This window comes from Phytophthora cinnamomi (genome assembly GCF_018691715.1).
Source record: "Phytophthora cinnamomi strain GKB4 chromosome Unknown Contig74, whole genome shotgun sequence".
NCBI lineage: Eukaryota > Oomycota > Peronosporomycetes > Peronosporales > Peronosporaceae > Phytophthora > Phytophthora cinnamomi.
Window position 1 is genome coordinate 63,938 of NW_027151007.1, and position 23,281 is coordinate 87,218.

At 51.5% G+C, this 23,281-nt stretch overlaps 1 protein-coding gene across 1 annotated transcript; it reads right to left on the reverse strand.

Moving 5' to 3' along the window:
- Positions 1-1,907: 1,907 nt before the first annotated feature.
- Positions 1,908-22,358, reverse strand: IUM83_19986 (Pogo transposable element with KRAB domainlike; the record flags this gene model as incomplete). Its single annotated transcript, XM_067945054.1, has 3 exons — positions 1,908-2,065; positions 22,058-22,131; positions 22,192-22,358. 3 exons carry the CDS (start codon positions 22,356-22,358, stop codon positions 1,908-1,910), a joined length of 399 nt encoding a protein of 132 aa, XP_067785858.1.
- Between the last annotated feature and the right edge of the window lie 923 nt (positions 22,359-23,281).

Below are 23,281 nucleotides of genomic sequence, written 5' to 3' on the forward strand. Positions count from 1 at the left end.
GCAGCGGGTTGGTGCCCGGAATAAGTACGATCCTATGAAAATGTGTAGTAACTCCAAAATATATTTTAGGGGTTCTGGCACCCTAGCACAGCTAGGTAATAGAGAGTGCATGAATGTAAATGGGGACTTCGCCCCATATATAACTACGCAGTATATATTCTTCGGTCTCTATCCATTTCCCACGCCAGGACCTGAAAGTAGTGCACGAGAGTTTTGTTTTCTACGTCGACTCCATTACTCGAGGAACAATTTATTTAGTAGTAGTAGTAGTAGTAGTAGTAGTAGTAGTAGTAGTAGTAGTAGTAGTAGTAGTAGTAGTAGTATTGCAGGCACTTGAGGAACCAATGGAAGTACCATCATAACTCAGGAAGGCAATACGCTATCTAGTAGTCGATAGTCGTTTTTGATAGCTGCAAATAACTTCGGCATATTGTTAATGCATCCAAAGAGTCCAAAATCGACGTGCTAAAGCAGGTAAAACCACTGGGGCGAGTTTATCAAATCCCAATCGTTGAAGTATTAAGGCAGCAGCCTCTCCATTGATACTCAATTCATCAGAGTGTCGGTAAATGAATCGACAATGTCTTCCAATCGAAGCCACCGGTGTTGGGACATTTGGTTGCGTACCATTGTAGATCAGATCTGCTCGACAATGAGTGCGTGTTGACTTCATGCTGATCTCTTCGAAGATCTGGCTTCGTGCTGATCTCTTCGAAGATGTTGAGAAGGACGAGGCTCACCACAACCATGTCGCTCTAGTAGTACACGCCGTAGATCGTCGCAAACACCACAAAATCACCAGTAGCAAAAAGGGTAAACCACTGTTGATGTTGATTAGGTAGCTACACTGATCGATTGCCGGCGCATCGTCGACTTGACAACTGTATCAGGGAATGAATGGTTCTCTTCCACGTCTAGCCCCCGACCTAGTTGCTGGTCCAAACGACACCTACCTCGTTGAGCTCCACGCCCGCGTACCCAATGAATCCGCCCAACTGGAAACCGGTGGGAGCGCAAATCTTTCCGGTCTTGGCCGTGCGGGTACCGCCCTCAAGCACCCTGCCCGACGTGGTGGTAATCTTGATGTACATGATGCGCGTGTGATCATGGTACGTACCCCAGTGGGCCTCCAAGCAGTTGAAGCGCTCACCAGAGTTCAGAGTGAGCGTCTTCGGGGTACCGATGTTGCCACCGTGGAACGTATTGACCCTTGGCCCCCAGTGGGGACTTGCGTCGATGCCGACGCCATTTACATCCACGCCGGAGCGGATCGTGATGGAGTGCACGATTTCTCCGGGCGTTGTAAAGGTTGTATCCGTAAACTTCGTGCCGAGCCGCTCGCCGAAGGTCTGGCTAAGGATAATCCCTTCTGCTTCCCCCTCACCACTTGCCTCATCCGCAGTAGCCCCGCTTGTCAAAAACGCTACCATTGCAAGTGCCTGGAAGAAGAACTTCATCGTCGTACCCTTGGGCTTGTCGGAGGCCGGATGGAAATTCGAGAATGAGCCGTAGCTTCTCTTTCCAAATGAGAAAGCGCTGCCAACACGCTTAAACACTCGGCCAATGGAACAGTGCCGCTACTGTACTTACAGTAGCATCGAGCTTTGCATTGCAGAGCATACTGCGTCATCTGGAACTACGTTATGATAAGAGATAGGATAGATCGATTGGATTCCAATTTGGAAGGCTTCAATGTGATTACGGTAGAGCCCATGATTTTTTCCGCTATCGTTGGGGAGATTTTACTGTAATACCCCTTTATCTCTGTCTGAATGCAGTTAGAACTAATTGTTGAGATAAACTAACGGAAATTACGGAATAATACCCCGGGCACTATTTAATAGTACCCCTCACAAAATCTCGAAAGGTTACTCTGTATTACCAAAAGGTGACATCGCTACCTTAGCTTACTCGTCGATCAGTGCAGCATCATCAAGAGCGTCGTGCAGCTCGTCCAGGTTAAAGTCGTCCATATCCTCGTGGTCCTCGTCAGCGGCTTCCCAGCTTGTACAGAATTGCTCACCATACACGTCGTGCTTCGCAACGTGCCAGTCCAGGTAGCTGTCTGCAAACCCAGCAGCAGAGACTGAGTTAATGACAGTGCTGCGAACGTGTGCAGGCAGCGCTAGTGAATGGCTGGGGCTGCGTTCTATAGTGAAGTGAGGTGTAACAAGATGACTGGTCATCAGAGCAGGGTAGGGTACGTGAGTTACTGTAGGGTTACTACCGGGTTACTCTGAGAGGGTACTATTTGGGTAGAGGGTATTAATCGGGAATTTCCGTTAATCACTCCATCCTGAACACGAATCTGAAACTCAACTAAAATCGGGGTGGAGAAAGGTATCTAATGAGATGATTACTAGTAGTGCAATACCACATACCTTTGTGAATACAGCAGGCGTGCCTATTTATTGAAAATACATAAGCCCCAGTAACCGCGGTGAGTACAAAATTCAATTTAAGAGGGAATTAGATGTGAACTACACAACGGACTTGTACTTCGAAAAGTTTATGATCCGATTTGACGGGATATGGATATGTAGGTATGCCCAGACTCAAAGGATACCTCTTGAGTTGAATACATATAAATGATAATTTGAAGGTTGACAACATCCTACAAATTATCCTGTGAAGACCACGTGGTCGGGGATAGAAATGTTTCGGTACAATGTAGCCTCAAAAAGAGTCTGGAGTAGCCTGCTGACGCACGGTTGGATGCCTCATGGACGGAACACTTGGGTGAACCGACACGATCGTACGGTGGATGCGATGCTTCCTATAATTACAAGTGATCCTATAATAGCAACGGCCAACAGATTGCGAGGGACTGAGTGTAAACTTCTTGAAGCCCAGTTGTACAGTTATGGAGTTTGCTATACTTTGTAGCATGTTGGGGCGTGTCAGGGCAACCAAGGACAGGTAATCCAGCATAAACACAGCGTATCTCATGGACGAGGATGATCAGTCAACTAGTACATGTACAGACAATCCTCGCAGTAGTGATAGCCACAATTTATTACAATTTAGAGGAATCACTTTCTTGAGCCATATCATTAGCACTCATATTGTGTTTATGCCACAATTCGAGCGCGCGATGCTCAAATACCGCTTATAAGTCGTAACATATCATCTTGGGCTGTGCCGTGTCGCCAGCTACCACCACAACTACTATAGCCATTACGTGATGAATAATAACGTTGGCCAATATTCAGAATGGCTCGGAAGAATTGGGTGGGAGTTAACCTCCTGCTGGTTCATTGACTATACTTGGTTAGGCCGTCAACTGTGTAACTAGCCACAATACCACGCAGATTTCGTTGGAATAGTACCTAACCAACGCGGCTAGCGAACCATACTGTTGATGAACTTTGCTGGACATAGTTCATTAAATCGATTTTCCAAATAGTGAACGACCTCTCGATAGTGGTAATCGTCATTACCATATCACTTACCAGAATTCAAATATTTTGTGTTGAATTTGTATACCATTAGTCCCCGCGACTCGCTGTATTGGTAGATTTCACCTATAAAGTAACATTAATTATTCAGGAGACGATTTTGATGTACTCTATGTATTAATATTACAAAATTGGTGTATGGAAAATGTACTATAACTAATAGTAGTTACTAATAATCAATCAAACTACTAAAACGGTCATACCACATATTCTGCTCGCATCTCCTCATCCGCTCAATCTTTTCGTCGTTGTGATGAAGAATTAGGTAACGCTGGGCTCGCCCATTGCTCGTACGTGTGCAGAGAGAGCTCATTACCAACGAACCTGTCGAGAAAAAAAAAAACTATCTTGAAAAGCTGTTGAACAGCAATGGGTGCCCCGAGCTCGGGAGGGTTTAATATCAGCCGGAGTCCCAACACCAGATTTACGACTCACTGTTGCTTGAGTACGGTTGCCAGATCCCGCGAGAGTAGCTTCATCCACTTCCGTAGCCTGATTCGCCACAGACATCCCTTGGCTAGGGCTCACCATCCGGCTTTCGTTAATCCTGGCGGTTAGAACGCCCCCGGGACTGCAAAATCTATGCATAGAGGTGACTGCGTTAGATACCAGCAAACCATCGACCCTAACAGTGCTAGCCGTTCCGTTTGGAAAGACCGGCCCTCTGTAGAGTTCATTGCTGCAGATATGATGAACAGGATGACCGCAGTTGCAACAGGGCACCGTTTCTGTCACACCAGGAAAGTAGCAATCGGCCTGGGAAATCCTCGTCGGACCTGGTTGCGATCTTCATGGAGGAAACGCAAGATGAGTGGGAGAACACTGCAGATCAGCTCGGCAACACCCGTCTGCCACCCATTGCGTGCGTCCTTTAAAGATATTGGCCTTGAACTTCATTCTGGAATGTAGTATTATGTTTTGTAGTTTTGTTAGTACTGATATCGTGAATATTTCCCTACTAAGTTTATGTTAATAGTAACGACTATACTAGGAATGTGTACTAATATTATTATTAGTAAAATTATAATATTAGTAGTATGTAGTACTAGTTCTGATTTTACTACCAAACCCTGACCCCTAGCATTACTAAACAGAAGGTATCACAATTTGGGGTACCATAGCATACAGGTTTGTGTGTACCGTTGATGAACTGTATACACCTACGGCTAATTTCCCCGTCGCCCAATGCTGCTGCGGCTCCTGCCAACCAGTGAAGCCGCAGTTATCACCATCTGACTTGTCGTTCACTAGTCATCAAGTTTGTCGTTATAGTACACTACCTTGTGGCTGGACATCAGCTTTTGCGTTATGTTGTCATCATGGTTTGCGTTATATGCAAGATTAGAAACCGCAGTCATCACGCTTGCCGTAGTTGCCTGCAAGCATTTGGCGCTGCTGCTGGCCTCCACTACAGTTGCGTCGCTAATGACCGCTGCAGTGCTCCCCGCTGTCGCTGACGTCCCATTGCACCACGTAACCAGATATTGCGTCACCTCCGTCGCTCGCCGGCGGGGCCCACCCCACCGTTAGCATGGCCGAGCTCGTGATGCCCAGCACCACTTGAGTCGGAGAACTCGGGGTCGTGTACGGCTGCTGCGATACTGGCGACGAGACTTGCAACTGCCAAAGACCTTGAGAGTTTCGAACGCTGACGCGGACGTAGTAGCTAGTGCCCTTCGTCAACGCCGAAATGATCCGCTTGTATGGGGAGCTCATACCCGTGGTCAATTGTACAGTCGTCGAGCTCGGAGACGTGAACACACTATCTGTTGCCCACTGCACTGCGTAGCCTGTGACCGTATCGCCTCCATTATCGTCGGGTGGGTTGAACAACACGACCAACTCGGGTACTGTCGAAACGGTAAGGGTTAAACCGGTTGGTGCTCCGGGAACTACCATAGGTTTTTGCGGTGCTGAGGATTCCCAAAGCCAATCTGGTTGTAGGCGAATATGCGGACGTAGTACAATTCTCCTTTGTTCAACGCGCCCGAGGTCGGAATCACCTGGGTTCTAGTGCATGCGGGGGGCATGACGCCAGACCTCACTTGCGCGTACAAATATCGTACGGCACTTCGTGCCAGTACATGCGAGGTTGTTGACCCTTGCCACCAGAAAGAAGTCGTTTCGTTTTTACCGTCGAGGAACGTGATAGTCCAGGTATATCCGCCATCGTGTTTCACGTCACGTCAGCTAAATTCGTCAGCTGCGAAAACTGTTCCAGTTTAGACTCCATCGACCCTGAGGTCTCGAGTTGACCGAAAGTAGTGCTGCACCAACATTCGATAATTATTATGTGACGCAGCACCGACTTCCGGTGACTGCAGCCAGGACTAGCGAAGGTGTCTCAAATTCAGAGCGGTCAGGCGTTGCAGAGTCAAGAAATCTCACCGATTTCGGAGTCGTTGACGCAGAAGATGATATGGAGCGGGGTGGACAATGCGCAAGTGTATTGAGTGCAACGCCATAATTAATATGCTTCATGTAATTCACCCATAAGTGGCTCGACGAGCTGTCCTGGTAGCAGTGGGGCATGTAGACGCGCTTGTCCTCCGTGGTAGCGCAATTGACGGCGTACTCGAGATCTTCAAGCGACGTGTCGATCTTGGCGCACACGATGGACTTGCGCGTCAGGTTGCTGGCGTTGACCGCCTGCTGTCGCCCGGGTGCTTCACGCGGATCACGCGGCCCGTACGCATCCAGCTGGATCCTGCGCCGGTCTCGAAGCCGATGCCGATGCCCATAGGTACGGCCAGGCCCGAGTTGTGAAGGTGGAGGTGTGGCTGCCGGTGCTGCCGGACGTGCCGGCGTAGGGCGCGCCGATGGACGTAGTGACGCCCGATCTCTGCGATGAGTGCGGCTGCATGCCGCCGAGTGACTGGAAGGTCGCGAACGTTGTTGCGCTGGCCGCCCTGCCGCGCCAGCAGCGACGAGCTCGAGTCAGAGCTAGCCACGGACGAGTTGCCCACGAGCCGTAGGGTTTGCTCAGGCTGAGCGAGCTGCAGGCGCTCGAGAGCACGAGCCCGCAGCCCAGCCGCGCACCCGTGGTAGAGCGCTTGGAGGACTTGGCGCCCTATAACAACACAGTCAGTCTTGTAACACCCTTATTTCCCAGAAACTAAAAGCCCGCCGACGCATCCTGACGCGTGCGGGCTCAACTTGAACGGCTTCAGCACGACCAAGTAAATCTTCAAATGAAGGCTTTATGCGCGAAATACAGAGCGCCTGCGCGAGAATGTCAGCTACCCTTGAAGATAAAAAAATCCGGGGACTCGGTGGCGGTGGACCCGGTGGCGGTGGACCCGGGGGGGAGGCGCAGTTCGAAGGTTGAAACAAACGCCATATACACTGAAAAGGAATATGTTAATTGGTATTAACAAATTGCAAAACGGTAGCGGATAGAGCGCATAACCGTTTTCTTCTTCTTCTTCTTGCAATGCCGATGTTGAAGGCTTAGGCCACTGAGCAAGGGTAGGAGTAAAGGGAGATAAAGTCGAGAAAGCCGAACGAGAAACGACTTCGCAAACCTCTATTTTCAAAAAATAAATTGAGTTAACGCGAACTGTGGCAGTAGCTGACCCCGATTCTTTAATATCCAAACCAAAGTGAGTGCGATGCCCGATAACACCAATGTGAACGCAGGCAATCAACCGCTGCTCCAGTTCAGCTAAGACCCCACGTTCGCTGGGGAGCGGGTATTGTCGGTCGAACGTTTGAGGTGCAGCCGGGCATCGCTCTGCCTCGCCGGAAATGCATTCCCAGGGAAGCAGGAAGTGCAGGTTCTGGTGACGTATCATGCTACCACAACGGTAGGCGGGTACCTGATTGAGCTACAAGGTCCGCGTGGACAAACTTCTTTGCCCGTAACCTGTGAGTGCTGGTAAATCTCTGGGTCAGCGCTGGAAGCACTGCCTACAATCGGCGCGGTGTCGCAAATCGGTGATTTACGTTGTTGAGCGGGAGCGGCGTGGTCGATCGGAAGCGTAATCAACGCATTCCAGTCGAACGTGGGGAATTTGGCACCGCTTATCGTAGATACATCGATGATCACCCCAACAACTGCTTACGATCAAGGATGGTGACAACGCTGTGGATACGACAGGATTGTTTTGCCTACCTGACGGTATTGGCGGATGCCTGGTTCATGGCCTGCAGGTATCAAGAACCTTTAAACAGCAGGCTGCACCACTTCAAGAGCATCGCGCAACTGCTAACACTGCGCAGCTGACATGGATACTATGAGACGCTGGATGGCAGTATTACTGATCACACCATTTCAGGCCTGACGCCGGACTTTCCTACCAAAGTACCTGTCGCGAACCCGCAGTGAAGCCAGCAACGCATCTCGAGCCGCACCCAGTTCCAGTTCTGCCGGCGCATGCCGACGGAACCCGGAAAGTTTCATGCGCTGGTGGCGACATGGGCAGCTCCCTGCTAGTGATTTGGCGGCAGTCCTGTTTGATGTACCGGTGAGTACGATGCATCCTCTTTGTTCGACAGGATCGTGGTCAACAGGATCAATGGTGTCCTGTTGCCCCAACGCCAGCGCGGTTTGACTGTCCAGACGATAAGGACGAGGCTCCGCAGCGACCGTCCGATAGCGAGTATTACCTAAACTGGTTCGACGCAGTCGAATAACGAGTTTGTCGGATCCGATCCCGTGGAATGCCGTGGCTGAAGTAAGCAACGAAGCAGCATACTCATCCAGCCCGGGGGTCTTCTGCACAACGGCGAGTGCAATAAATGTATGCGAGAACGTGGCCCTTTCGGCCTTAACTCGAGCCTCAGGTCGGATGGAGTCTAAACTGGAACACAGTTTTCGCAGCTAGGACGAATTTGGAGTCGACGTGACGGAAGCGGTCGATGCGGTAGTCGGTATACCGATCAATCACGTTCCTGCGACGGAATGGAAACGATTTCCTGGTAGGGCGAGAGCTCAACACTCGCATGTACTGGGACGAATTGAAGGGCCTACGAATATTTTGTACGCGAAAGTTCCCAAGGCCCCGGCTGCCAATTCGTGAAGCCAGGTGATTCCGACTTCAAGTGCGTTGAACAAGGAGAATTGTACTACGTTCGCGTACTGCCCTTCACAAACTGGATTGCCAATATTGGTTTCTTGGGGAACTCTCAGTTGATGCGCAACGCAAAACCAACAGTAGCGTTCCCATACCAACCTGGTAACCCCGCCGCTCTTGACACGGGTAATTTTGTTTGGTCGTGCTATTCAAACCACCCTATTTACAATGAGGCGATACGGTCATTGTATGTATTAAAGCGCAGGGCTGGAGGCGGTTTATCGTCTCCGGAGCTCGATCGACGTACACCGCATCTGCTGATGGCGAGCCTCGCGCCGCTTTAATCATTTCATGCCAATAGGCACGAAGGCCATGTCCAGCGTCGCGCCGGAACTCAAGGTTCCGGCAGTTCCAAGTCCTCAGTTCTGCACGCAGCAGAGCCGTACACGACCCCGAGTTCTCCGGATCTGGTGGTGCTGGGCATCACGAGCCCGGACCATGCTAACGGTGGGTGGGCCCTGCCTATGAATGCATTGGAGGTGACGCAATATCTGGTTACGTGGCGCGGTTCGGGATGCCTACGTTCGACTCAAGGTTGTAGCAACAGCGGGGAGCACCACGGCGGTCATTAACGACGCAACGCAGCGGTCGTGCCACTGCATCGCTGCTGACGTCTGGCACGCGCCAATACGCGCGTGTATTTGCTCGTAACCGCGGTAGTAAAGGCACCGCCGTGATGATCAGCGCCGAAAGTCAACGGTACCTTCAGCTAACTCGCCTGGCAAGTTTCAAAATTTTGAAATGTTACGCTACCGTACTGCTGGTCAGTTGTAGTGGTATATAGCCCCCGCGCGTCCCTGCCTATGGAATTCCGGGTAAAGCCGGAACGATGCGCCCCAAAGCCGTCCCATTCGTGAATTTCGTATGTCTATTTGTGTTTGTCTCTGAGAGTTACCTTGTGCAGTATGCAGTCTCGAGCATCTTTTCGCCGTTTATGTCGATGTCACCAATGACGTCGGCGATGATCTCGGGGCTGACGAGGCACAGCCGTACCATGCACACGCGTGCCGACGGTGGACAGTCATGACCCTAACAGCGAGACTTCGGCTAAATGCGAACACCAAAGTTTCTTGCCAAACCGCGTAGACCACCTAGTGCTGGAAGATGGCAGTGTGGTCACGGGAGACTTTGTGCCTGCTGCGCCGCAGTAGGAGCCGGTTTGTTTGGAGGTAATACATCAGCACTTTCTGGATAGCGATAACGCGCACTCGTCCCTCAAAGAAGAATTTGCTTTGCCGCGGTACTTACATCCCATTGCACTTATCCTGCCAGTCGAAGGAACTCCGGTGAACAGCTATCGATAAAGTTCGCCAGTTGCGTCGAATTCGTGCGGGCTCGTTGTGCCCGCCGTCGATGTGGTTTCCGCGCCTGGATTTTACCTTCTACAGGTCTGTGCGACAAAACGTACCCCCCACTGAAAATGAAAAATGGGATTTTACTCCTGCAACAGCCTACCGGATACCGAGATGGCAATGCTGAGATTGAACTCACGGCGACGGCGCGACGGGAGATTCCCGACGGTGCCGAGGTGGAGGCCAGCCAGCTGCGTCGCCAGCGCGCGTCCACTACATACATTTGTTCCGCACATTCAAACGCATGCAGGGCGGCTCCAACTGTTGGCGATGACAACGTTGCGCAACAGCAGGTTATATACAGTTCATCATCATCGGAAACATAAAACGTTCTGGCGTACAGTATTCAACTTCTGACTGGATCTCCATCCCTGCGCAACAGGAGCAGCAGTACGTCAGCTTATGCTAGATTATTTCTTTATAGAGCGGGTAGATACATGAATGATGAACTACCCTGCAGTTCATCAGCCCGGCCGTCGCGTTTCCGCCTGCGTTGCCAGCTACGTAAATCTGATCGTTCCTTCAAGGCGAGTAATCTCAGCGCATAACAATGTCCTTGGTTGCCCGACACGCCAATATGCTGGTGCCAGCGCAGCAAACTCATCACTGTACAATTGGGCGTGAAGTTTGGCGACTCGCTAACCTCAAACCGTTGGCTGTTGATAGTACAGGACCCATATATCACTATGGAGACATTCGCGCCCGCGTATGATCCTTGTTGGCTCACCCACGTGTTCCGTCTCGCCAGCCAACTAGTCAGGGCTACTGTATTTGAGGCTGAATCATTTCTATCCCCACCATGGACTTGAAAGGATAATTTGGTAGATGCCTTCGTCCTACAAAGACCAAAAAAGATGCTTAGCCACCATTTGGAGTTACGGATTTAAAGTTGACCAATCAAAATGCGTACATAACCGGACATCAGAAATGTAAAGTGTTAAAAACACTCGCAGAAAACTAAAACAACTCTAATTCGATTGTTTTGCCACTCAGCAACCCCTTGACAATATACAATAATATGTTAAAATTGAAAAAAATGTTGAGGTCAAATACAACCTGAATTTCGAGTACCGGAATGGAGATATTTTCCCCGACCGATGTGTAACTCGCCGTTCCTCGATCCGGCAAGGTTACATTACATCTGCACCCAGTTCGTTAGCCTTTTTCTGTTTACCGTGGTTCAAATTATCATTAAAATGTGTCGATTAAAGAGGTCCCTAGTATGATAATTTACTCTTCATTTATGTCCCATCAAATCAGAATTTGAAATTTTCTGATTCAGAGTCCACATCTAATTGCCTCCCAACAATCGCTTTATCCGTGGCGGCGGGATAAAACGGGTGGAGGATAAACGCCGCGACGACGAGAACGAGGAGATGGAGTATATGACGAGCGAAATGAGAAGAGATGATGACGCCACGGCGCGTAGGGCCCAGTGCGCGCGGCGCAAGAGAAAGGTGCGCAACGAGCCTGGTCGGCGAGACGGAAGTGATGAGGAAGACGCGATGAGTCTTCCGAGGCAATGACGAGCGTGCGGCGCGCCTGTTGCGACGGTGATGCCGGCTATGGCTTCTGGTGAAGTACGCCGTGAGGTGCGATGACTAGCGAGTCCCGCGGTAAACGCCTGCAAAAAAAACGCAGGTTAATAAATATCAACGACGAACGTGAGGGTAAATTCCGTCGAGGTAGTTATGATCGGCGCGTGAAGGTGACGTCGGACTGCGACGCGACGACGGTGATAGGCAGACCCAACGCCGACCGGACGATGAAGTGCCTCGACGTGCACCATACCGCATATTGGCGCGGACGCGGGAAGCAGCGTCGAGTCAAGATATTGCTGGTTGTTTATCACCAGGGAAGAGCGGTTTGTCGACAAAGTGCACAGCTACCCAGGGTTTGCCGTGAAAACGATTTGTGTGTAGCCGACGACGCGCTGGACGAACTAAAGCAACGTCGACGAACGCGGCGAGACGAGAGGTGCGCAGCAAGCATAGGTGCAGCGGCACCACCAGGTGAGGCAGTACATGCCAGTCTCTGTACAGCATCGGCGAGACAGTGGGGAGTTTACGCGCCGGCCTTGGAGAAGTCGGTCGAGTATGTAGGTGCTGGCGATGGCCTACCTACGGCGACATATGCTCGTGGATGGCGAGCGAAGGCACGTGAAGTTGGACAGCGGTGCCAGGTACGTTATTAAGCGCCAGTACCGGAGTGAATGCGGTACGGCGATCGTGTCGACGGAACTCTGTGGACATCGTTGAGGGATTGATGATTCCGTTGGACGTTGTAGGCGTGTGGTGGTTCAAGGTGACGACCGTGTCCGGCGAGTCGATCAGTAAGGACGCGCGTGGTGGAGGGCTGTAATTGATGAGTTCCTGGTTGCGGTGACTTTATGCGAAGCTGCAAACCACGATAATTTCCTACTGGCGGCAACGAAGTGCGGCAGCCGGAGAAGGCCGGCGAAGCATCGTGATACCATTCAGACAAGCACTAACACTACCGGCGCGCGGACGCAGCAATGCCAGGTGCAAAGGGTTGCTGACAGCCCAGCTGTCATGCCCGTGGACGCGTGTCGGTATCTGCAGACGATAACGATGTCTTTCTGCCTATAATTACGCCATACAGGCCCCGTGGTGCAGCTTTCTCTTCAAAGCTTAATGACTGAGGTCAAGGATGAAGCGCCGGGCACTCTGTTAAACCCTGCAGGCAATGACAGGGCGGTAGAAACTGGCTAAGAAAGTACTCTCCGGAATGTGGATACCTATTGACAGCGAAGCGTCGGCGCTGGAAAATGATGGTGAGTTGGACCCAGACCGTGTACAGGCATGGTGTCGCGTTGGGGCCCGAAGAGCGTTTTTCCTGTCGTTGAAGTGGGTGTGCGCGATATATCCTGTCGAGAAGCGCGGTAGTTGTGGTCGATGTGCGGGTAGACGGTTTTATTTAATACTGAATTGCTACTGCTAGCCTTAACATGCATGCCTCACAGTTCTACGCGAGCACAGGCCCTTTCGGCATCAGCCTTCCCTTGACTATGTACTACCCGCGGCCCTTTTGTTTCTACTTCTTTCTACTAAAATGCATGTTCCATGCTCTTCTTCATGTTTTCACAAATGTATTGTTCACTGTGACGGCTGACCGGTAGCTGCCACAGGAACTTAAGCTCTTCTGTTTCGCTAGCAAGCCAGAGCCCTTTGCGCCGCATCGCCCTTTTGGTTTGCTTTGCTCAGCAGGCCAGAGGTGGGCCTGACATCTCCCTGGTTGACTTCGCGTTGGCGGAGTCGATACCCATCCAGGAGTTGACGCCAATGCGAACGTGCTTTGATCTTCAGTACCATTCGCCCCCATGCCCGCAAACCAAGCACTTCACGAGCCATTGACGTTTGCGACGTCTAGTTCGTTTCTTGAGCAGCTCTCCACAATGAGCCTTCCAGTAAGTCCTCGTCCAAGATTAGAGGTACAGCCTGAATCGGTCGATCTGGCAACCTCACTGTTTGTTTGGTAATGGGTCAGTGCAAATCTGCCCGTTGAATGTCGGATTAAGACGTTTCATCGTGCGCACAACCCCGCCACGTTGTCGTTCACCATACGTTCAATCACGAACGTCCAACCTTCTTAACTGCTAATTTCGCTTCAATTCCGTGTTCTTGCTTAAGGCTTTCAGCGGTAAGTTCTTCGTGTCGAGCAGCACTAAGTCACCTCTTTTAAAGATAACTTTGTCTGCGCTTGCGATCGCAGTACCTTTATCTTGCGGCTTGAGCTTCTTCCAAATTCTTCTGGAGCACGTTCTTACGATCTCCTTGTCGCTCCTTCGCAGTTCTTCTAACCTTACGAGCGTCACAACATTCTTTCGATTGCAGCAGGTCTTTCTTCATTTCCTCTGCCACAATATTTGACACCTACGTCCTGCGGTGTCAAGTTCGAATGGCGCGAACTTCGTAGCCGCGTTGACGAGAGTCGAATGCGCATATCCGATAGTCCCTTTGTGGTGCTTAACCCAATCGTCACCGTGGACATCTATCATAAGCATCTCAATGCATCTTCGAGCACGAGGTTCTTGCCTGCCCAGCCAATCGCCTGGTTTCGGCAGCCGTCGCCGAGCTGATGACCAACAACTTCATCAATGACTTCCAAAAGCCCTGGTATGAACTTCGAGTCGCGATCACTGATGATGACCTTCGGCAATCGCGTGCAGGTGTGATGCCGAAATAACCGCATCAAAGAACAATTTTGAAGGCCCCGCGTCAGCTGTCGAATACGTTTGAAGTATTACTTCCCTGCCTGCCCGGACAACCCGCCCACTGCAACTAGTATTGCATCAAACCTTCCGACACTGGCGGCAAACCCGTGATAAATCCATTGACACCACTTCCCAGCATTCCTTTGGTACCACGGCATCAGTAGTCCTTTTTTTCTTCTGGCTACCGGATTCCATCGTGCAATAAGTCTCACATGTGCGAACGTATTCCCCTTACGTCGCGGTCCATAGTCGGCCAGTAGTACCATTGCGCTGCTTTCTAGGTAATGCGTACGTCGACTGTACGCAAGGGACGTCTTTCCCATCATGAAATTCGATCATGACATTTGTGCGAAGCTCTTTTACCTTCAAAGTCGGTGTAGACAGTTTCTGCCTTCGTCTGCTTTCTGTTAAAACAGAAGCCCATTGTGCTTGACGAACTTCTCCTTTCCTGCTCCATTAGGACAATCGCTGCCGAAAGCAGGGTCTGATTCGCATCCTCCTGAAACGCTCTTTCGTCTCGGTAAGCGCGACCAGAATACGCTGACTAAGCGCGTAAGCAGCGCCAATCGGGCGACCCTCCCCCCGTAAGTCGACATCGTCGAGTAACAGGTGAGTATCATCCGTTACGTTGCGCAACACTGCAGACTCTTAATAATACGGTCATGAACTAGTGCGGCATTCGCGCATTCGTCGTCGCAGTCATGAACCGTATACGTCACATCCGGAAGAGGTGCTTTTCTCCTCTTCGTCTTCCAGTCCATCCGGTGGAGGCCGTGAGAGCTTAATCCGCTACAACGTTCATCTTAATTCTCGCACATGATGCAAAGTAAACGTGTATTGCGAAAAAAGTGCGTCGTAAAAGCGAGCCATCTTTGGTGACACTCGTGGGTGATGCAACATCCACGAACACGCTGGTGTTATCCGTGTAGACGTCGAATATCCGCCAGATAGTAAGCCCTGCACTTCTCCGTAGCCACTTTGATAGCTATTAGTAGCTCCTTCTCATGCGGCCATCCACGCTCATGTTTAATATCCAACTTCTTCGAATAGAAGGCAATCGATTATTCCGCCCGTCATACTTCTGTGACAGAACTCCACCACGCCATCGTCCTGACGCGTCCGTCGTCACGATAAACGGTCGCTCAGAGTCCGGCAACTTCAGCGTGGCGCTTGCTGAAGCAAGTGAGCTTGAGATGCAAATACGCGTCCCTCCACAGGCCGTCCAATTCCATGGGGCATCTCCTTCGTCAAACCTCTCAACGGACGAGCAATCTCGGCAAATCACAGATAAATCTGCGATAATATCCTGCCAAACCCAGTTAAGAACTCAACAACAACCCTTTCTGACGCCGGAGCCGGATACTTGGCTATCGCCCTGCTCTTACGCGGGTCAACGCTTACTCCTGCCTGCGAGATAACATGTCCTAGAAAGCCACTTCGACTGAATTAAACGAACACTTTGCCATGTGCGCGTAAAAAAGCTTCTCGCGACGCAGAAAATTTCATACAAACTGCACGCAGATGTCTCATGCTCCTCCATACCTTCTGAGAAGACGCAGATGTCATCGAGATACACGACGACAAATTCGTAATTTGTCGAACAGCTTGTGCATGAGCCTGACCATGTCCCTGGCATTCCAGCCACTCCTACGGCGCTACATACCCTACCGATACGTTTCTTGTGTGTTCGAAACGCAGTATACCACTACTACCACAAGCATTTGATGATATCCCGCAAGGTCGATCAACGTGGATGATTACCAACCTACCATATTATCGAACAACCTCGATTAATGGCAACGATCTTGGCAATGACAGTCACGCTGTTGAGATAGCGGTAGTCGAACACCCAACGCAACGGAATCTTCAAATTGCCGCCACGCAACCATTCAGCCCTTTCGGCATTTGACCTGTGACTGGGTCCTTCTTCGATAGCGAAAATGTTCGAAACCCACGGCGAGTTCGACACTTCAATCCATCCTTTCTTCAACTTGTCTTTGACAAATTCTTCGAAAGCATCCTTCTGTTCCATCTTCGACATGTGCGGAACGGTGCACGAGAGCTATTGAGCCCCTTCTTCAACGTCACTTCAAAGTTGATTCTTCACGCATCGGAGGCAATCCGTCTGGTAATTGCTCCGAAACACATCCTTGAACTCCTTTACCGACTAATACGCTGAAAATCGGTTCTGAATTCCTTCCATTTCGGGCACAAGCTGTATCTTTACCCGAAACACCTGCTCATACTGCCTTCCTTCAAGTTGTGCGAGAACGACGGTGCATCGACGTCGATGAATTGCAGGATCCGGTCAGGTATGACAACCTCCTCCTTTGCCAACCCACCTGGTGTAGTCCCAACCGCCGTTTTTCCAAAATGACGTCGTGCGACTCCGGCAACTTCCATTCCACGAACTCGATCGCTGGAAAGAAGTACCCATCCATGCTCACTGGCGCTCTTAATGCGTTTACATCCACGCCGCGTTAACGTGCCATCAAAGCGCTGGAGCTTGAAGTCGTCTTGACAGAAGCACATTACTAGCCAAACCTGTCATAATCATGTTCGTGCTTGCACCCGTGTCCAATAACAGGCAACGCATCTCTGCCATTGATGCGACCCTTCCTGATGAAAGGTTACCGTAATGTTCGACTTCACTGCGTTCACCTTCAAGGTCTCCGTTGTACTTGTTATTGCGATCCTTGCTGAACCAACTTCACTGGCTGCTTCTCATGTAACTCAGTTTCCTGCTCTGGCGGCGATCCGCACACACCAGACTCCACCTGGTTGCATCGCATGCAAACTCGGTTCTTCAACTGGTTGTAACCACACGAGCCAGCATCTTCCGTCATTTCTGACGCTGCAGTGACAGTTCTTCCACTTGTACACGTGCCTTGTCCATGAATGCCTGTAACTCATCCGCTTGTTCCTGGATGTCAGCCACACTACAGTCACGCTGATCCATGACGAGATGCATCCACCTGTTCGTCATCCTCGAGGACCATGTTCATCCTTCGGCTTACGCCCTTGATTACTGCCTCCGAGTTGTTGTAATACTTCGGCGCATTCCGCTTAGCCATACTGGTGTCTGCTGCGGCTGTGGTCGGACATTGACGAGCCCGATGTGGGCGTTAATTCCCGCACCGGAAACATACAGGTTTCGGCGCGCGCATAAGACTCTCCTTCGACGGTAAATTCTTACGTTGTCGATCTCCCATCGGCACTGGTCCATCGTTGTTGCTCTTCGATCGTCTGTTGTCGTAATGATCGGTACCTCGGTCTGTCGCGTGCTCCTTCTTTCCCGAGCGTCCATACGATGCGCGCGTGAGACCGGTCATTGTCGAGCTACGGTAATAGCGTCGGTCAACGCTGTAATCTCTACGATACCGACTCTCCTGAATACTCTGACGGCAGACCACGCAAGAAATACATGATCTTGTCCAGTTCGCCATCTCCTGACTTGCGTAATCAAGTGCCTGAACTTGCTGGATATAATCGGCAAGTCTCGACACTGACGCTCCTTCCGTCATTCATATCTGGTCCCGAAGACGTTCTGTAGATCCGAGGCACGAACTCTTCCTCCAGCCTGCGCGTCTTCTGACACTCTTCACATCGTCCTTCTGACGAGATGCACCACTGCGCGGCTCCATACTCAGCGCTGATCCTGCCAACACAGCCAAAATGCGTCCACTAACTTACTATCCTTCCAGTCTATGCCCCAGCTAAAACGTACCGCCGTCTCCACCTGCTCCCGGTTTAGCTGGAACGATCTCCGAGCGTCCCCCCGTAGCTGGGCAGGCAGCATTTTATCCCATCTGCTTTAGTTACATTAGCCAGTTCTTGACTTGCGGCAGCCTCGTCGATCAATTCTGTCTGCTTCTCCACGGCTGCCAACATACTATGCATTAGTTGGGCCGATCCGCCATCTTGAACACGCTGAAATCCCCGTACTTTGTGTGTTCACCCTTGAAACTTGATACCGGTGGGAGGCACCCACTTTTAGGGGCAATCTCGACTAAAAAAGAAAGTAAAAGAGAAACCCGTTAAAGAAAAATAGCCCACGCTACTTCCTAAAATTGGCCGGAGTATGCGCTGTGGGAGGTCTTGACTTCTTTCGATGCCTTTGAAGAGGCCGATGACACGTGAGAGGTCGATGACGCGTGAGAGGTCGGTAAGAGTTTTACGCTTCGTCGTCCTGCCCCGCACCTGCCGTGCCGCCAAGAAACAAAACGACCAACCGGCTTCTGAGACTTATAGTGCCTGGATTTATGCGCGGTGCAGTCTTTGAGAACAGTAGCTACTTTGGGCAATGGGTTGTCACCGGGGCCAGATGCAAAACAAATTTGCACCCACGGCTGCCCTCCAGTTATTTCCTCCCACGGTCCGCGCAACAATAGCTGCCCCATTAATGTACCAAAGTCTCCCCAACAGCTGGGTTGGTCACGCCGCCATCGTGACACTTACACTTCAAGCTGAAAAGCCTCCCCTTTGAGTGCCGTACAGCAGCGAGCCTTCCCCCGCAAGTGCTGTACCAGATGTCGCAAGGTCTGAAGAGGTTTGTCGTTGAAGTGGTGCGCGGAGTGTTGGTCCTGTCGAGAAGCGCGGTAGTTGTGGTCGATGTGGGTAGATTTGTCTATTTAACACCGAATTGCTACTGCTAGCCTTAACATGGCATGCCCCGCTGTGTCTCCCACGAGCACAGGGCTCCCCTTTGCGTATTTCTGCCTTTCCCTTTGACTATGTACTCACCCTGCGTCTTTTGTTTCTTTCATTTCTTTCTACTAAAATGTACGTCCTATGTTTCTTCTTCATGTACTTCTACAAATGCATGTTCACTGTGACGCTGACCGGGTAGCTGCCATTAGGAACCTCTCCAAGGCTTCCCGTCGCTAGCAAGCAAGCTACAGAGCCTTTTGCCGCATCGCCTGGCTTGCTTGCTCAGCAGGCTGCAGGTGGGCTCTGACATGGCTGGTGACGATAGCGAAACGCTACCTATCGATGCCGAGGAATGATGTGCAAGTAGGAGTCGACGATAACGAGAGTTGGGCAGATGATCGAAGCTACTGCGGTGTATTGGTAGCTAGAGCAGAACACGAGGACTGCCTGTCAGCTACTGCTCCCCATGCTGAGCGTCACATTGACACGGGGATGTGTCCTATCAATATCAAACGATACAGGAAGGCCCAGGACGGAGGATTGAGGTGGTTGAGACGAACGTTCGCAAGATGTTGACAGCCGGTGTGGTCGGTGAGGGCAATGCAACTTCAGCCTTTCGGTAGTCCCACGGTAGTGAAAAGAAGGACGGTGGAGGTGCATTTTGCGTGGATTACAGAGCATTGAACAAGATCACACGCAACGATGTACCGCCCCGCGGATCGACCAAACTTTGAGGCTCGCGGGATGTCACTACCATTTAGTACGCAAGACGAAAGCGGGTACTGGCAGATTAAGATGGCAAGCGAGGATAATATTTTGTCGGCGTGCTCTTTACGAAACAAAGGCCTCTTATCAGTTCGTCAGAATGCCCTTTGGTTTAACTAACGCGCCGTCAACCTTCCAGAGAATGATGAACAGCGGCATTACGAGGGTTAGCTTGGGCTACTTTGCCTAGTCTACCCCGGACGACTTTGTAGACTACATCGAAGGGCAGCATTGAACAACATGCGGTCGAGTTGGCATTACGCGTATTAGAGCGACTGAGAGGCCGGCTTGAGCTCGAAGCTCACGGTAGCGCGTGTTTGCTACCGGAACGTATGGAGCATTTGCAGGCGGTTTGTCCTGGCGGCGTGGAGACCTTGCATGACTGGTGTCGGCTGTGCGCAAGTTCCCACAGCCAAGGACGTGGTGTGAAGTGAAGAGGTTCCGTGCATCTCGCTGGGTACTCACTGACGATTCCTTTGAAGCCCGGGTCGATCATGGCCCGCAATGACTAAGCTACTACGAAACGATGTGCCGAGAATGGACTGTGGCGCAGCAGACGGCGTACGGAACACGTGAAGGCGGTAATTTTACTACCAGCCGCTGTTTCGACCTATCCTGACTTTAGCTTACCAGTTCAGCCGGTCACGATTCTGTTGGTGATAGGCCTGGTGCGTGTCTGATGCAGGATCGCGGACATGGGTGGCAACCGCGGCCTACGCGATAAGGTTAATAGCGCTGACTCGAAGCTAAGTACGAAATTCCGGACATCGAGTGATTACGTAAGTTCACCAACGGGTTGTTTGAAATCTCTATCTCTATGGTGGCGGTTTACGATCATCACTGGATCATTCTGCTACTCTAAAATGGTTGATGACGGTTTGAATTTGACTGGCAAGTCTGGGTCGGTGGGTTTTGACGCTGCAAGAAGTTGAACCTTGACGTGGAATATCGCCCCGGTATTGCAAAACGTGGTGGCGGGACGTTTGTCTAGAGCGCCCATGACAGTTGCAAAATGTCTTAGCTGCAGTTGGTAGGCGTCAGCGCGGCGTATAGGGGCTGCAGAGCATACAGCAACAGCTTTGGCCCTGATGGGCGGTGGTGCGAAGCAATTTACGACGGAGGATCGGAACGACCGGACAGAGACGGTTCTAGACAACAAGGACGACGAGCTTCCGTACCAGACGGCAGCGCAGATGAGCGGTACGGACGGCTAGGACACGGGTCTGAGCGGCACAGACGGTGTGCCGACGGGTGGAAGCGACGCCGCCTGATAATCCAAAGCGTCAACAGGTGGGGCGTAAACGAGGACCTGACGATTTGAGCCACACGGGCAGATCTCGACCGTGAACGGCGATGAGTGGCGACACGAAAGCGCGAAGACTCGTCCAGACCCTGGGCTACGGGTGGACGAGCGCGACACGAGCACGAAACGTACCGTTGCCCCAGCGGCAACAGCGGAACGGCGACGAGGGCGGCACTGGCGGCGCGCCAAGAAGCCACAAATGGACGGCGCGACAAAATGAAAGCATCGGCCGAGGCGCGGCCTTTGACAAGGCCAAGTGAAACGACGGGCGGAAGAAGTATGACAGCGACGAGCTACGGAGGTGGTGGATGGTGATGGCACGGCGGAAACGCCGCAGATACGAGCAGAATGACGGTATGATGGCTGCCATAACGGCAGCGTGACCGACAGATCGGCGGCATCGATGAGCGACGGATGAACTACGGTGGGAAGCGCTCCCACAACGGGTGGCAATATCGACGGCGGTGAGCGCGAGGCAAATGGCGCAGCTATGTCGATCACGTCAAGCAGCAGCGGTCCTGATGAACGGAGTGTCCAGAAGCGATCAGGCTACGAGAGCCGTGGACGCTGTGTGTTCGTGCGACCGCGATGGCGAGAGGTGCGGTGAAGACGGTGCAGACAGATCAACGCCGACCCTGATAAAATGGCGAAGAATAACAGGGTGGACGCGGTGCAGACAGAGAATTGATGCCGGCGACGGCAAAGCCGACTACGCCCAGCGAAAGAAAAGATATCGGCGGTGGATTAATAGCGGCGGTGACGGGCACCGAGAAAGCCCGCGACCCAGGTAACCGCTCAGGGATGTTCCGAGGACGCTGCTGCTGGATAACGACATTAATGCGCGCGTAATGGAGGCGCACCAGCCCACACCGCGTTCTTACTATGTAAGCGACGACGACGCACGCGGATGGAGGCGACGGCGGTTGCCGAGAGCGGCAGAGGACCAGCCAGGGCGACAGATACGCTGGGAATACGCGCTCGAAGGCGAAAGCAACTTCGAAGTCGAGCGGTGCACGAACTTTGACGAGAGGGATACGACGCCCTAACGCGTGCAAGTGAAGGCTGTGACGGTGGTGGCGGAACCAGGTGAAGGACGAACGACATGAAGGGTACGGCGAAGCTTTACCACGTAATGAAGGTGAAGGCCACGCCGCGACGTGATGCTGAACGAACCCAGGTTATTTCACCGCCGTAGCCACCAAGTGCATCTAGTTACGTACTCACTTTGATGCTATTGGCGATAGCGTTGGCCACCGTCACCGTTGGCAGGAGTCCTGCTACGTCAAGGGCGCACCTGTCACCGACATCGCCACCACGTAAACTTCAATGGCGGCACCACTTCCCGTGGTCTCACCTACCTGCTGCCAAGCATTGTTGACACCCACGAACCCGCTTCTTCCATTTGCTGCTGGAGGTCGGGCCACCAGGGCACACCTGCGCAATCTGCGCGTACGCCTGGTTTTGCCGCACCGGCCCATACCGGAAGTCATGGTGCGCCGTGAACGCCACCGCCCACAACATTGTGAGTACCTCAACAGCAAGACAGACTTCAGATTCGACTTCGACGGCTTTGCCATCATCGTTACTAGAGGAGCAAATGACGGGAATGTCCTATACATGAATCCAGCTGATAAGATCTGGTTATTAGGTGCATTTTTAAATCGTATGAGTGCGAAGACGAAATGTATGTAAATGTATATAACTGCTGCAAGTGTGATATAGAATCAGGATCACAAAATATCACACAAGCTGATTGGCTACCAGGGTAAGATTCTCAGAGTCCTGTGTACTTTTCAATCTAATTGGCGTATGCGCTCACTTCAGTTTTTTTTTCTTTTTGCTGGTATTTACACAGTCGATTGTAAATTGTGCCACAGGAAATCTCTCTCTCTTCTGGTCGCTTTGGTTTAGCTCTCGTATAACTGCAGAGCATATTTGAGTAGGGCGATGCCAAAGACGTCATCAGCTGCTGACACTGACATTCCCGAGATACTGTTTACTCCTCTTCTGGTAAGATCTCTGCTTCATTTACAAGATGAACTTACATGCTCCATTACTTCGTACGCGTGAGTGGCGCATCTTGTCGGATACTTTGATATCATGCTGCTTGTTGATCAAGCCCATACCGTCGAATACCGGTGTCCTTATTGCCAAAACCATAGATTCCATCTGGGTTTCACGCTCATTCGAGCAGGAAACTCCCAGCCTTTAGGGTACAACATGTGCCAGTTGGTCGGTCGTTCCAGCCCAAGACCGCCAATCTGGTTGCTGCACATCGGTTGACGTAGCCGCTCTGGGATCGTAAGGATGCTGAATAGCGCTGATCGCGGCTTCGAACTCCGCTGCGCACCGGATGAAGACTAGGTGCCCCCCAAGCGATACGGCGACCTGTCTACAGTAAAGCTGCCTCAATTCAGCAACTACTTTTGCAGCGACATTTTCTG